The sequence below is a fragment of the Protobothrops mucrosquamatus genome, unplaced genomic scaffold, assembly GCF_001527695.2.
Source record: "Protobothrops mucrosquamatus isolate PMUCROS unplaced genomic scaffold, P.Mucros_1.0 scaffold71, whole genome shotgun sequence".
In the NCBI taxonomy this organism is placed as follows: Eukaryota; Metazoa; Chordata; class Lepidosauria; order Squamata; family Viperidae; genus Protobothrops; species Protobothrops mucrosquamatus.
In genome coordinates, this window is record NW_015386449.1 from 445,446 (window position 1) to 459,129 (window position 13,684).

The 13,684-nt window shown below is 38.0% G+C and overlaps 1 protein-coding gene across 2 annotated transcripts in view; it reads right to left on the reverse strand.

Annotated features, from left to right (window-relative positions):
- The window catches only part of PFDN1 (prefoldin subunit 1), a 46,135-nt gene extending 39,945 nt beyond the window's left edge, over window positions 1–6,190 (reverse strand). Inside the window, exons 1-2 of one of the 2 annotated variants that reach the window (XM_015812157.1) lie at window positions 6,125–6,190; window positions 3,508–3,674 (exon numbers count right to left, since the gene is read on the reverse strand). In XM_015812157.1, coding sequence (XP_015667643.1) covers window positions 3,508–3,674; window positions 6,125–6,157 — 200 coding nt within the window. In that variant the 5' untranslated portion in view covers window positions 6,158–6,190. Of the gene's footprint in view, window positions 1–3,507; window positions 3,675–5,975; window positions 6,096–6,124 lie in introns of those variants that run through there. The other variant, XM_015812158.1, reaches the window with a different exon arrangement.
- Between the last annotated feature and the right edge of the window lie 7,494 nt (window positions 6,191–13,684).

Consider the following 13,684-nt stretch of genomic DNA (forward strand, 5'->3'; position numbering starts at 1 on the left):
TTCAGACAAATTCAAACAGATGCAAATAAACAGAATGACAGAATACTAGAAACCAAATCTTATAACAAAAAAAATCAGAGTAGTTTTAAGAAAATATGACAGAGAATGTCTATGATAATATCCTTCTAATACCTGAGGAAAGATCACATTGAGGAAGTATTACCTGCCCTATTATTCCAGAGAGCAAAACACAAAGCAACAGTTTTGAATTACAAGAAAGCAAATTCCACTTGAATATTAGGCACTTCATCATGGTAATGGTACAGAACCAATTCCTTACAGAAGTGCAGACTTCCCTTGCCTGGGGAGAAGAGGCCAAATGAGAGATGCTTTAATAGAACTAGTGTCAAGGTTCTGAATGACGAAGCCAACCAAGCAAACACCTTCGAGACATTCCAATCTCTTAATGTAAAATTTTATTGAATACATCACTTTGGCACTAATGAAAGCAAAACCAGCTCCGGCAAGACCCCTCCCAAACCCATATAGTAAAAGCTTTGAATTCTCCCTCCTTCCTCTGAGTCAGGTCATGTTGCCCAATCAAGTAGAAAAATATTGTTAAGAGAAAGCATATCTAGATCTGGCCAGACACCTGGTGTAATGTCCCTGTCTCACAGTCTGGCTTCTTAATATTTGAAGTCTGCATTCCAAACCTCTCCCCTCAGCCCAAGTTCATTGGCAAGTTGAGAAGCAGTATTCGTCGCACCAATAGTGCTTCAAAACTTGACAACTAGTTTGGTCTAGTGGTTAAGGTCTGAGGCTAGATACCAAGAGACTGTGAGCTCTAGTCTCACCTTAAGCATGAAAGTCGGCTGGATGACTTTGGGCCAGTCACTTTCTCTCAGCCCAATCCACCATACAGGGTTGTTGTGCAGGGAAAATGGAAGAGGCAGGAGTATTTATTTATAAATTCCTGCACAGAACTAAGTTTGAGTCCAGTCCATTTCTATGATTCTGTAATTCCTAAGTGACTACAGAGCAAAAACATTTAAAATGTTTATTTGAAGGAAAACCGAATCAGAAATATTTTTGAAAATTTATATATTTGGGACTGTGCTTTCGGTAACCTAAACATTCTGGTTAAGTTCACCTGTGATTCAAGTTATCGTCGTTGAGTTTTAATTTATGCTTATTTAGTAAACAACCATACAGCATATATGTATATAGCAAGTTGGCAAAGTCTCAGTCAAGCCTCAAGAGAGAGACAGCCATTTTCCATCCCAAAGAGTACCTTCCTAGCTGATCCTGGGATCAGAGAATGTGTCAAAAATTCAAAAAGGTGGATTGAATTACTTACAGGATAGAAGTGGTCCTTAGGTGCACAGAATTGCATAACACAAAGCAGCAAATGTAAGGCATTCAGTTTAAAATATCTCATGGCTACAGGGACCACAAGCATTATTGTTTTTGTAGTTTGCAAATCTCGTACGCTCACTGGCAGCTTCTTGTTCTCTTGAAAAGAGGTCACTTATTTGGTTACTTCAGAAAGTAGATGAATGCAAATGATTATGAAAACATTTAAAGTACTTGGTTTGCTCAATGGATTTATCACTGATTTGACAATTATAAGAAATCCATAGAACAGGCGTAGGCAACCTTGGCTCTTTTATGACTCGTGGACTTCAACTCCCAGAATTCCTGAGCCAGCTATGCTGGCTCAGGAATTCTGGGAGTTGAAGTCCACGAGTCATAAAAGAGCCATGGTTGCCTATCCCTGCCCTAGAACAAAATAATTCTACTGCTCTTTGGCATTCATGAAGGCCAACTTCATGGCATGGACCTATGGGGGAGGGCTGGAAGCTAAAGTTGAGTTTTGCAAAGGATGCCATATGTGCATCTATTCTTTTGCATAAAGTTTGCCCTATGTATAATCCAAAGGATATTGCTGACAGATAGTGCTGTGACACTGGAGGAAAAGTAATGCGAAGGTGTATAAAAGCAAAATAGTAATTTCCAGAATTAGAAACAAAGTTAAAACAAACAAACTTTGTCTTAGCAGTTAATAGATATGTTTCCTGATAGAAATCAGAAAGATGCTGCATGCATTAGGTACATGTAACATTAACCATGGAAAAGTGTATTACAGAAGGTACTGCTGACTGCTGTCAGGAACTATCTAAAAAAGTCCCTATTTTATAGCCACCTTTGCAGACTTTGCACCTCTAAAAGACTCATGCCACCTGTCAAGCTGTGAAAAATACCTATGCTGTGGCATCCATTACTGCTTCTTAACTTGCCTGCAGATTCGGGGGGGGGGGGGGGAGAATCAAATGCAGGCTTCAGACATCGGACTGCCAAGGCATGAGAACCAAGATCGCTCAGAGTTGTTTACTGAGAACTAAAACACTCTCTCATAATAATTGTCTGACACTTCATTGGACAATGTGACTATTTGGGGGAAGGGAGTGGCGAACCTATGCCACGGGTGCCAGCGGTGGCGAACCTATGGCACGAGTGCCAGAGGCGGCACTCAGAGCCCTCTCTGTGGGCACGCGCGCTGACTCCCCAGTCCTATGCCTTCAGCTGGGTTTTATAAAACCTTTTTGCTTTAGGCCTCCGCCACTGTGTACAAAAAAAAAAAGGTTCAATCAATCAGTCAATTTTAACTTCTTGTGGGAAAAAAAATCTTGCAAAGTTGGAATTGATTGATTGAACTTTTTAGTCCCACCCAGTCTGCTGTTACCACCGCAGCCACCCAATGGGCCACACCCACCCGGCACCCGACGATGCATAAGTGGGTTTTGGGTTGCAGTTTGGGCACTTGGTCTCTAAAAGGTTCGCCATCCCTGCTCTATACTTTTAATATATTGATTTTGGTGCTAACTAACCAGAGCTGGTTTTTCTTTCATCCGTGCCAAAATTATGTGCTCAATAATGTTTGGCATTAGAGATTGCATCCTCTCAGCTATGCTTATTTCGTTGGGTTTGTCAATCGGAACCTTGACACCACCTTTGCAAGTGGTCAGCTGTTACTTTTTTAAAAATAAAAATGCATGGTAACTGATCAAGATCAAAGTAATCACATGTGGGAGGTGAGCAAACCTATCTAAAGCTATCTAAATAATAGAATGTCAATAAACTTTAACCATATCATATAAACATCACTGTAATGAAACAACACAATGTATCAAGATTTATAACAACATAAAAAAAAAGACAACAAATCCCTCCACTTTTTGTCTAAACATTATTTCTGCTTAAAACAATCTTGAAGCACTCAAGATAATCTGATATCCCACCTCATTATCTACTCAGACCAATAACTGTTTAACCATGAGACAAGCATGCTAAATTCATACAACATGCAAAACCATGATTATACTAAATAAAGCAAGGATAAATGATTCTACAAATTATTATATTTGTTTAAACTCTAATCTTTGTACAGATGATATGCTAAATTCAACTCCAATATGGATGGCTGTCATACAAATTTAGTATAAATGCTGCAGAAAAAAATGAGAAAATTGAATGTAAATAAGATAATTGACAAGAGCCATTACTTACATTCGTCCTATACCTTCATACATCCTCGTTTCTTCAGCCAAAGTCATGATCTCTGTGTCTGTAAGATGTGCATGCTTTTTTGTTCTGTTCAGCTGATCTATTTGTATATCTGCCAGTTTCACCTTTTGTTGGGTTTCAATGACCTTAGCTTGAAGTTCAGAAAATGCCTGACATGGAGAACAATACAAATGTAATTTTTTTAAAAAAATCTGTAACAGTCTTCACTCTTCACAAAAACCTCTGAGATTTTTATTTAGGTTGTCCTTGACTTACAACCACAATTGAGCCCAACATTTCTGTTGTTAAGTGAGAAACTCATTTTAAGTGAGTTTTCTTCCCTTTTAACCACATTGCTTGCCACAGTTGTTAAGTGAATCATTGCAGTTAAGTTAGTAACACGGTTGTTAAGTGAATCTGGCTTCCCCTTTTACTTTGTCAGAATATATCACAAAAGGTGGTCACATGACCTCAGGACACTGCAACTATCAAATATGAGTCACTTGCCAAACGTCTGAATTTTGATCATATGACCAAAGGGATGCTGCAATGGTTGAATGTGAAAAATGGTCATAAGTCACTTTTTTCAGTGCCACTGTAACTTTGCACAGTCATTAAATGAACTGTTGTAAGTCAAGGACCACCTGTAATGCACATTTTAATTTTTTTAGCAGATATCTAACTAACTATTTATTAAAAGAGAAAAGCCAGGACAACTTCAGAAAGTCTAATGAATAGTGGCTGACACCATGGTTAAAATGGCAATAGAACAGAACTTCTTTTCCCCCCTACTGCAATCTCTTACCAACAGGAAGTACTGTATATTTAAACATCAGATAAATTAAAGATGTAAAATATGCACCAAACATCTAAAATATTAAAGAAAAAAACAGAAATAATACTGGGTGAAAACAAGTATGCGTGCAAGACACAAATCTGTTCCAATCATCAAATAAGTAATCTGGTATAGCAGTGATGGCGAACCTTCTAGAGACCGAATGCCCAAACTGCAACCCAAAACCCACTTATGCATTGTTGGGTGTCAGGTGGGTGTGGCCCATTGGCTGGATGTGGCCCATTGGGAGGGCGTGGCTGTGGTGGTAACGGCAGACTGGGTGGGACTAAAAAGTTCAATCAATCAATTCCAACTTTGCAAGAAATTGATTGAACCTTTTTTTTTGCACACGGCAGCGGAGGCCTAAAGCAAAAAGGTTTTATAAAACCCAGCAGAAGGCCTAGGACTGGGCCTATGGTGCGCGTGCCCACAGAGAGGGCTCTGAATGCAGCCTCTGGCACCCGTGCCATAGATTCGCCACCACTGCGGTATAGCACTTTTTTAATCAGATTAAATAATTCAGGGAATGTTGAGAAAAAATGAGAATTGTCCACAGGGGGCCTGCATCACAGATCTGAGGACATAGTTTACTGGTAAAAATATTTACTATGCATTATATAATTATAAAAACAATTCTGCAAGGTAAATGGTGAGTACTATTCACTCTGCTGTACATTTGCTCTACATTCTACAAATTCCCTAATTCATACAATGTACCAAGCAAAAACCATATTATTTCTTAGTGCAATGTATGAATAGCTTTATAACCTCCAGCTATGTGTAGACTCAGTGAGCTTTATCATTCTGTGGAGATTATTTCCTTATGATAGCTTAATTTATTTTTTCCACATAAAAAAGCAGATCCTGAAGATTCAAATATATTAAAATTTAAAGTGTAAAGAGATATGAAAAGTTTTGTAAGTCTAACTAATGTGCTTATTTTCCATGCAGCCTAAATGACAGATGAAATCAAAAGTATAATCACCTTATATTTTTTCCTGCAGAAAGGTGATAGACTATTATAAATTATTACAATTAATAAAAAACAGCAGAGAAAGAAAAATAGAAAAGGGTGACAGATCCAGGTTGAAAGAGTCATTAGGTGACCAGTAACATCAATGTGTTGATTTGATATTGAAACTGTTAGAATTATACTTTGGGACAAGTTAGCTTGGTTTGACTCCATATACTACAGATTTAAAATTTTATTAATTTTATTTTTGATGCAATCTCTGTAGGATTAAATATATGAATGTCAAAATATATCTCAACACCTCACCAAAATGTTTACAGCTATAGGTTTGCTATATAGATATAAATAAAAAAGTAACCTAATTTAAATTTGACTATCACCTGACTAGCTTTGAAATAGAATTGAATCATTAAAAATGCTTTCCTCCTTTTATATTCAGAATTAGATACACAACGAAATTTATAGCCAAAAGATTTAAATAACTACCGTCCAAAACATTCTTCTTAAAACATTCTCATAAAAACATCAGGCAACGACACTAGCTTAAATAGAAAATGAATCATATGAGAAACAAATTGTTGCCATAATTCGGTTCACAGATAAAATGCTTCCAAATATATATTGCTGGGGGAGGGGAAACAGATATGAAAAATTCGTAGAGACCATTCGTGAAGATCTGGGAAGAGGAGAGGGATCACATAAGCCCACCAAGCAGAATTTGCTGATATTCTATGAAATCATCAGGCATCGCACTCGACTTCCAAATCCCCCTTACTTTCAGGCAATTCCCGATCCATTTTCATTTTCTTTACCTTTTTCAACTCAAGATCCACCGGCGCCGCCATTTTAACTACTCCAAAAGCAGCTACGCATGCGCATTAAGCAACAGCTTTAACGGACGGCATAACGGTCCTTTGTTCCTGCTGAGTCGAGACATGCGTAGTATGGTGACGGCTAGTTTAGAAAGTTCCACGTTCGGTCGTTGTCTCCTCTTCTGTTTACCGGCAAATTTATCTTAAATCATTCAGTCGGCAGTTTTAATGTTTTCAATAAAAATACACAAGCTTTTTTGTTTTCTGTAAAAACAACAGCTCCTTCATGGTTCCCATATAAAAAAACATTGTATATTCAGTTACACAGTCGCCCCCCAATATTGGTATAACACCGCGAAGTGTTACACCTGTTGCATCTTACACCTGTCCCCGCCTCAAGTTTCCTCGCGTTTTGCAGCTAATAAGTTATCTGGGCAGTAAATGAATGCAATCTTGGAAGACTGCAAAAGAAAAGTAACCTAATTTTAAAATATGCTTTTGTCCTAATTTTCCCTGTGTATTTGTAGCCTTCTGTTAATGCAGAGATAAATATGTTTAACATATTTCTAATGCAGTTTTGTTAATATATTTTGTCATGTTCTTGAGCTATATCTCGTAATTTTTATCTGTTTTGGCATGACTTATTAAAAACAAACAAACTGAACATTGTAATAAATTCAGGGACTTGCAAAATACTTTGTGCATGAAATGGATCATGGCTTCAAAATCTAAAGGACTGGTTTGGACAAAACTCAGCAGCACTTTTTCGTGCAGCTGCTGATAAAAACAGGATCGCCAACATGATCGCCAACGTCCGATAACGGATATGGCACAAGAAGAAGAAGAAGATGAAATGGATGGTTTAGATTGTCCATGCTTTAACCAAAAGATGTTTTGGATGCTTTGTTCAAGGATTCAAATCAAAATAGGGTTTCTTTGTTTTGTATACTGGAGGTTTTTAAGAAGAGACTGGACAACCATTTGTCTGAAATGGTATAGGGTTTCCTGCCTGTGCAGGGGAGACTGGACTAGAAGACCTCCAAGGTACCTTCCAACATTAATAATAATAATAATAATAATAATAATAATAATAATAATAATAATAATAATAATAATAATAATAATAATAATAATAATATACATTAGACTTCAACCTCAGTCAACTGAACATTCAAATTGACTGGCGCTGATGTTGTTGTTGTTATTGTTATTATTATTATTATTATTATTATTATTCCATACAGATACTATTGTTCTGGGTAAATGGGATGCTGGGTGTTCTGTTTTACTTGCTTTGATTGGAAGTTGCTTTTTCAGATTGTTACTTTATAATTGCCTGAGCCAAAACAACAGAAAAGACCTGTCACTTCTATGTAGCTGTCACTTAGCTTTATGGAATTTTGGAACAAACAGTGGCAGTCATTCAAGGAACATGTAGCATAGAAGAAGCCACTCTGGATGCAATTGCTGTGATCTGACAGTGATCTGTCAGAAGAACAAATTTAATGTAAGGGACTATAAGATTCCATGCTGGAATGGTAGTGGTCCTTGATTTTCTTGTCTCCCTTTGAGACAACCGCTATAGCACCTTTATTTTCAGATTTGACTCAGTTGATGGCTTGAATAAAAGAAGGATTAGTTCCCTGTTCTTATTCCCTTGCAAATCAGTGCTCTTTTAAATGTTCAAAAGAATATTTCCTTCCTGTCAAACAAACCTCTTCCCCAAATGGGGGACCTAATTCTTCCAATTTGTTTTGGAAGAACTGGCATTAATAGCACTACTGTTTACTTGGTGTACATGTATACAGACAGACAGATATTAAATAATAGAGCTCTTTTTCTGTTTTAAAAAGGGGTTTTCTTTTAAGTTTCACCCCATCCCTTCTCATTCAATTTAAGACTAGCTAGCTTCTAAGACTAAGTTCTCCAAAATACATTCTGTCCCATTTTTAAAAAATGCATTGAATAAGCCAGTTATAGAGCAAATTAGAGCAGGGCTTTTCAACCAGTGGTACGGGTACAACCTCTGGTACATTGGCACCTGGCAGGTGGTACGCGACCATCCTAGAAAAGTGGTAGCGGGGGAGGGGAATGAGCTGAACCAGTGGCAGCACCGCACAAGCCTGAGCGAGAAATGGCTGGAGCTGCAGGGCTGTCACGGCTCAGCGGAAGCACCAGGTCAGGGCTCAGTGGGAGCGCCAGGATCAGCGCCAGGCTCCAGCTGGAGCTCAGCGCTGATCCTGGTGCTTCTGCTGAGCCCTGAAGAAGCACCAATCAGCTGGAAAGCAGCACTGATCCTGGTGCTTCTGCTGAGCCCAGAAGAAGCGCTGATCAACTGAAATGTTGCAGCATCTCCAGGCTCTTGTGATTTACATTCAGATTCTTGGCAACTGATTCATATTTATGACGGTCACAGTGTCCCAGGTTCATGTGAAGTGACCAAAACCTGCTGCAACCACCCAGCAGGCAGAGGGAATAAAAAACAAACACCCCCCACCCCACCCCCGTTGCCAATCCTCAACAGAAATGCTCACAACAATGAAAACCTCGGACAGGAGGAAGAGCGCTGCTGGGTGGGCAGGCAGGTGTCTTGCTCGGCTGTGCCTTGGGGGGCACTTTTTTCAGTGCCATTGTAACTTTGAACAGTCACTAAGCGAACTGTTGTAAGTCGAGGACTACCTGTACTTTATCACTTTTTTCCTTTTTTTTTTGGTCATCAAGTTTTTGACACCTTGCTAGGCGACTGATGGTACTTGGATATTGCCATATCCTAAAAGTGGTACAATGGGTGAAAAGGTTGAAAAGCCCTGAATTAGAGAAAGAGCATTGCCAAGGCTTTTGGGCTGAGGTTAATACTCCATAGGTTCAGCTGGAGACTTATTCAGAGACTTGAGTCTGAGTCCTGGGCCGTGACAGTCATAAGCCAAGAAACTCTTGCCTTGGCCAGCAGTGCAGAACTTTTTGTTCTGTACCATATGAGTGAACCTGAGAAAGTTAAGGAGGCATTTTAAGGTACATTTTTAAATATAGAAAAAAGCTTTTAGTCCTAATAAACAGTGCTTTTTTTGAAGAAAAAAAAAAAAGGTGCCGGAACTCACACACGTCATAAAACCCGCCTTGCCTGCCCTACAAGGTTCCATCCAAAAAAGGTGCCGGAAGTCCGTTCTGGGCGTTCTATGACAAAAAAAGCCCTGCTAATAAACATCTGTTGTTAATAAAATAGAAATATGACATTCACTTAGAGACACAGAAAAAGGGAAGTTCTAAAATAATCTATGGAGCAAAAAGGCCAGATATCCTGCAGTGCACACAAAGACAGAAGAAACACCAGAAAGGCACAGAGACTATTAAACTAAGAGCAAGTAAGCAAAATACAATTAAACTTAATATTAATAGATTAAGTGGAAGCGGGGATGCTATTTTTTCATGAATCTCCATTTGTTGGGAGAAAATGTTCTCAGTTATTTTGTATCAATTATAAGATGTTGATAATCATTTGTGTACTTCTGTTATTATGCAAGTGAAGTTATTCAGCTAATGATATGCAAATGATATAAATTGTATGGAATTTAGTCTGTTGTCTGTGAAGTCTATTGTATATATCAGTATGTATAGCTCCAAGGGTGAGAGGACACTCCACTTTCATTAAGAAAACACTTTCAACTTTTCACTGGTCAAGCCAAATTCTTTCTGAGTACTCTTGTCTCTTCTTTATAAAGGAAATCGACACTGCCATTGGTAGTCTGATAAGGCACCAGGCTTTCATGGCATTCATCCAGAATTCCTGATAAGCTCCGGGAGGCGCATATGGAATTGGATTGGTAAATTCCTCTCAGACATAGTTTCTAATGGTTGCCTCCCATCAGAATTAAAAAAACACTAAAATAATATCACTCCTGGCAAACCACAACACAGAGGTGAAAGCTACCATCCAATTGCCCTTTTGAGCTCCTGCTACAAACTCCTGGAAAGATTAATTATAAACAGGATAGGTCCCAAAATAGATGAACATCTGCCTATAGAACAAGACTCGAGCTGTGTAGACTAGGTGCTAAGCCTAACAGGCTATATTGAAGCAGGATTCCAATGAGGCGTGAAAACATGGCTGTGTTCGTAAGCCTAACTGCGGCATACCGCACAGTTTGGAAGGACGGGTTGTTATACAAACTATGCCATATTATCCCCTGCAAAAATCTCTGTCAGCTAATTAACATGCTGAGTGATGGGTCCTTTCCAATAATAATGGGAAACAATAAGTAAGGTTAGAAGGTTAAATAATGGTCTCCCACAAGGCTCTGTTATGGCATCTACACTATTCAGCTTATACATATCAGATATGCCGGCGACAAGGAGACACAAATTTGGATACACTGATGATTTGGCCATAGCTGTACAAGAAAAACACATGGAGGTGGCTGACAGCCTCCTCAAATCCAGGAAGCCCCTCCTGGCACTTGCATAACATCTGCCCAACAATCTTAACATAAATTCCTAATGAAAAGCCAAATGGGTTGCTCAGTTATAGGAAGACATATAAACAATCACATAAAAAAGGTATCAGGCTTTGAACTACCATGTCAGCAATGGACTGTCTTTATAACTGGGGCATAGTATCTTTCCCTCAGTGTTACTGCAAGGTCTCACATCATGTAGTAGATCACATCGTGATTGGCTGTAAGATATACTGGTCAAGTATCTGACTTTTTTAATATGTACAATGATGCGCTTCATTGGTTAGACATATTTGAACATAGGTCTTTTTGACATTTATATTTTATTGGATTCTACTAATCTAATTGAATTTATTTATACTGCTACTCCATGTATAATATGCCAGATACTAAATAAATAAACAATAACCAGTATATTAAAGTCTAGTATATTGAGATGTCATTATATACCATATTATACTATTCATATATGTATTATATGACTATATGATAAAAATATGAATTATAGAAACTTCTAAACTATTATAAAGTGATTTACATGATGTACTAAGTCAGTGGTCCCCAACCCCAGGTCCGTGGACCGGCACCAGGCCATGGCATACCAGCAACCAAACTGCGCAAACAAGTGAAGCTCCATCCGCTGGATGCAGGCAACACATGAAACCATGCCCCCTCTGGTCCGCAGAAAAATCTTTCTCCACAGAACCGGTCCCTGGTGCCCAAAAGGTTGGAGGCCTCTGTACTAAGCCATAATGTGTCTAAGAATAGCAAATCATCTGAATCAGCACCATAAAGTAAATTTTGGTTTGGCCAAGTTGCCTTGGTTACTTTATGATTATGTATTTAATACATAATCACAGTGTACTAATGATTTATCATTTATCCCTGAATGACAATATTCAGTTTGCTGTCCAGCTACAGCTTCAAGTGAGAACCAGCTAGCTTACCACAAGGGTATCTAAGACACTGACTGATCCTGAAGACAACCAATAAACACATTAGTCTAGAATTTGATATGTCACCTGGAACAGCAGCCAAGGTAGCTCTTTTGCTATGATTAGCATCATATATTGCTTAGTGTTTCATGCCTTTGCAATGAATGTTCTGCAATTGGGTTCACAGAACCCAGCTACTGCCCTAAGTCATAATTTGTTTGTCCATAGTTTGTTGAATACTTTCCATTTCCTTGGTTCATGTACCCTGCTGTTCCAAAGGCAACCAAAACACATTGTAATTTAGTATGAAGTATGATCCCAGCAACTAGCTTATTAGCATTTGCCTCCTTGCTGCAAACAGAGCTATATAAAAATTGAGAGGAGGACAGTCTTTAGCTGGCAGGATGAAATTTGCCAACTTCTCCACTCATCAGTGTATAAAGAATGTAATTGATGATGCATGTTTTGACCTATAAAACTCCTGTTAGCTATTACAGTTGGAGACATCAAGTGACAATTATTTTCTATGTGCCAGAAAAGCCATGTAGGAGGGTTTTGAATAGTTGATCCATGTATATTCAGTTCTCTGAAAGGAATGTTTGTCAGAGTTTGACCTTTCAGGGCTTCTTCAAATATAAGCTGAACATGGAGGGGACAAATACATGGAAAGGAATTTGGCCCAGAGAATCAAGACTAAGTCTAGTTAGAAGCTGTTTGACTGTTTTTGTTTTCTTATTAAACATACATTTATAACATAGAAGGTATTTGAAAAGTCAGATGATGTGATTTCCTGATGTATTTTTTCTCCAGTTAGTATCTAGATAGTAAAAGCCAGCATCTTACTTCGATATCCTCTGAAAGCTAGAACCATTAAGAGCTGCAACAAAGAGTTTCAATTTAACAATGACTAAAAGGGATTGCTGCCAACAAATGAATCACTTGCATTAATTTCCTACAATACATAGAAGAATTTTCATTGTAATGTCCTCATCCCAGAATTCTCTGTGGTTTTAAATTGTGAGATCTGCTAAGGTCTTCATAGTGCTAATAGCCTTTTAAGATTTAAGCTTAAAAAAAAAACCAACAACTTACAAAATACCTTCTTTGAACGAACTGAAATGACCTTGGCTTAGTACTGGAAGAAGGGTTCTTCTTGATATTTTATAACTATTTTAAACCACTTACTACATGATTTTATCCAAGAAATTGTTACTTCCAGTTCAGATAGAATCTTATTAACTTTTAGTAAATTATTTTAATTAGACATTCAAATATTAGCTTTCTGACTAGAATTGTGATAAAAGGATGCAAGGAAGATCCCCAAAATTCAAAGGCTCTCTTTCACTAAAGCAGAGGTCCCCAACCTTTTGGGCACCATGGACCAGTTCCTTGGAGAGAGATTTTTCCACAGACCGGAAGGTACGTGGTTTTGTGTGCTGCCTGCATGTTGTGGATGGGGCTTTGCTTGTTTGTGCAGCACAGTTGCTGGCATGCCATGGTGCGGTGCTGGTCCACGGACCAGAGGTTGGGGACCCCTGCTTTAGTGTATTTTTAAAAAACATGTCTTGCTTTAATAAATATATTAAAAGAATGGCAACAACGATAGCTTTTTTAAGGACATGGTTTCTCCCAATTTTAGTTCTGCTACAGAAGTCAAGTCAACATTATACATATAAATGTATATTTATATGTATACATTATACATATAAATATAATATAGACATTTACAAAGACAGATTAGAAAAGAAGTGTTATGCTATGAGAGCTGTGTGTCCTCAGTGCCAAGAGGGTCCTAGTGACACAAACTTCCTGTGTGATGGGTTGTCAAATAATAATAATAATAATAATAATAATAATAATAATAATAATAATAATAATAATAATAATAATAATAATAATAATAATAATAATAATAATAAGAAGAAGAAGAAGAAGAAGAAGAAGAAGAAGAAGAAGGAGAAGGAGAAGGAGAAGGAGAAGGAGAAGGAGAAGAAGAAGAAGAAGAAGAAGAAGAAGAAGAAGAAGAAGAAGAAGAAGAAGAAGAAGAAGTTGGAAGGGACCTTGGAGGTCATCTAATCCAGGGCTTTTCAACCTTTTCACCCATTGTACCACTTTTAGGATATGGCAATATCCAAGTACCATCAGTTGCCTAGCAAGGTGTCAAAAACTTGATG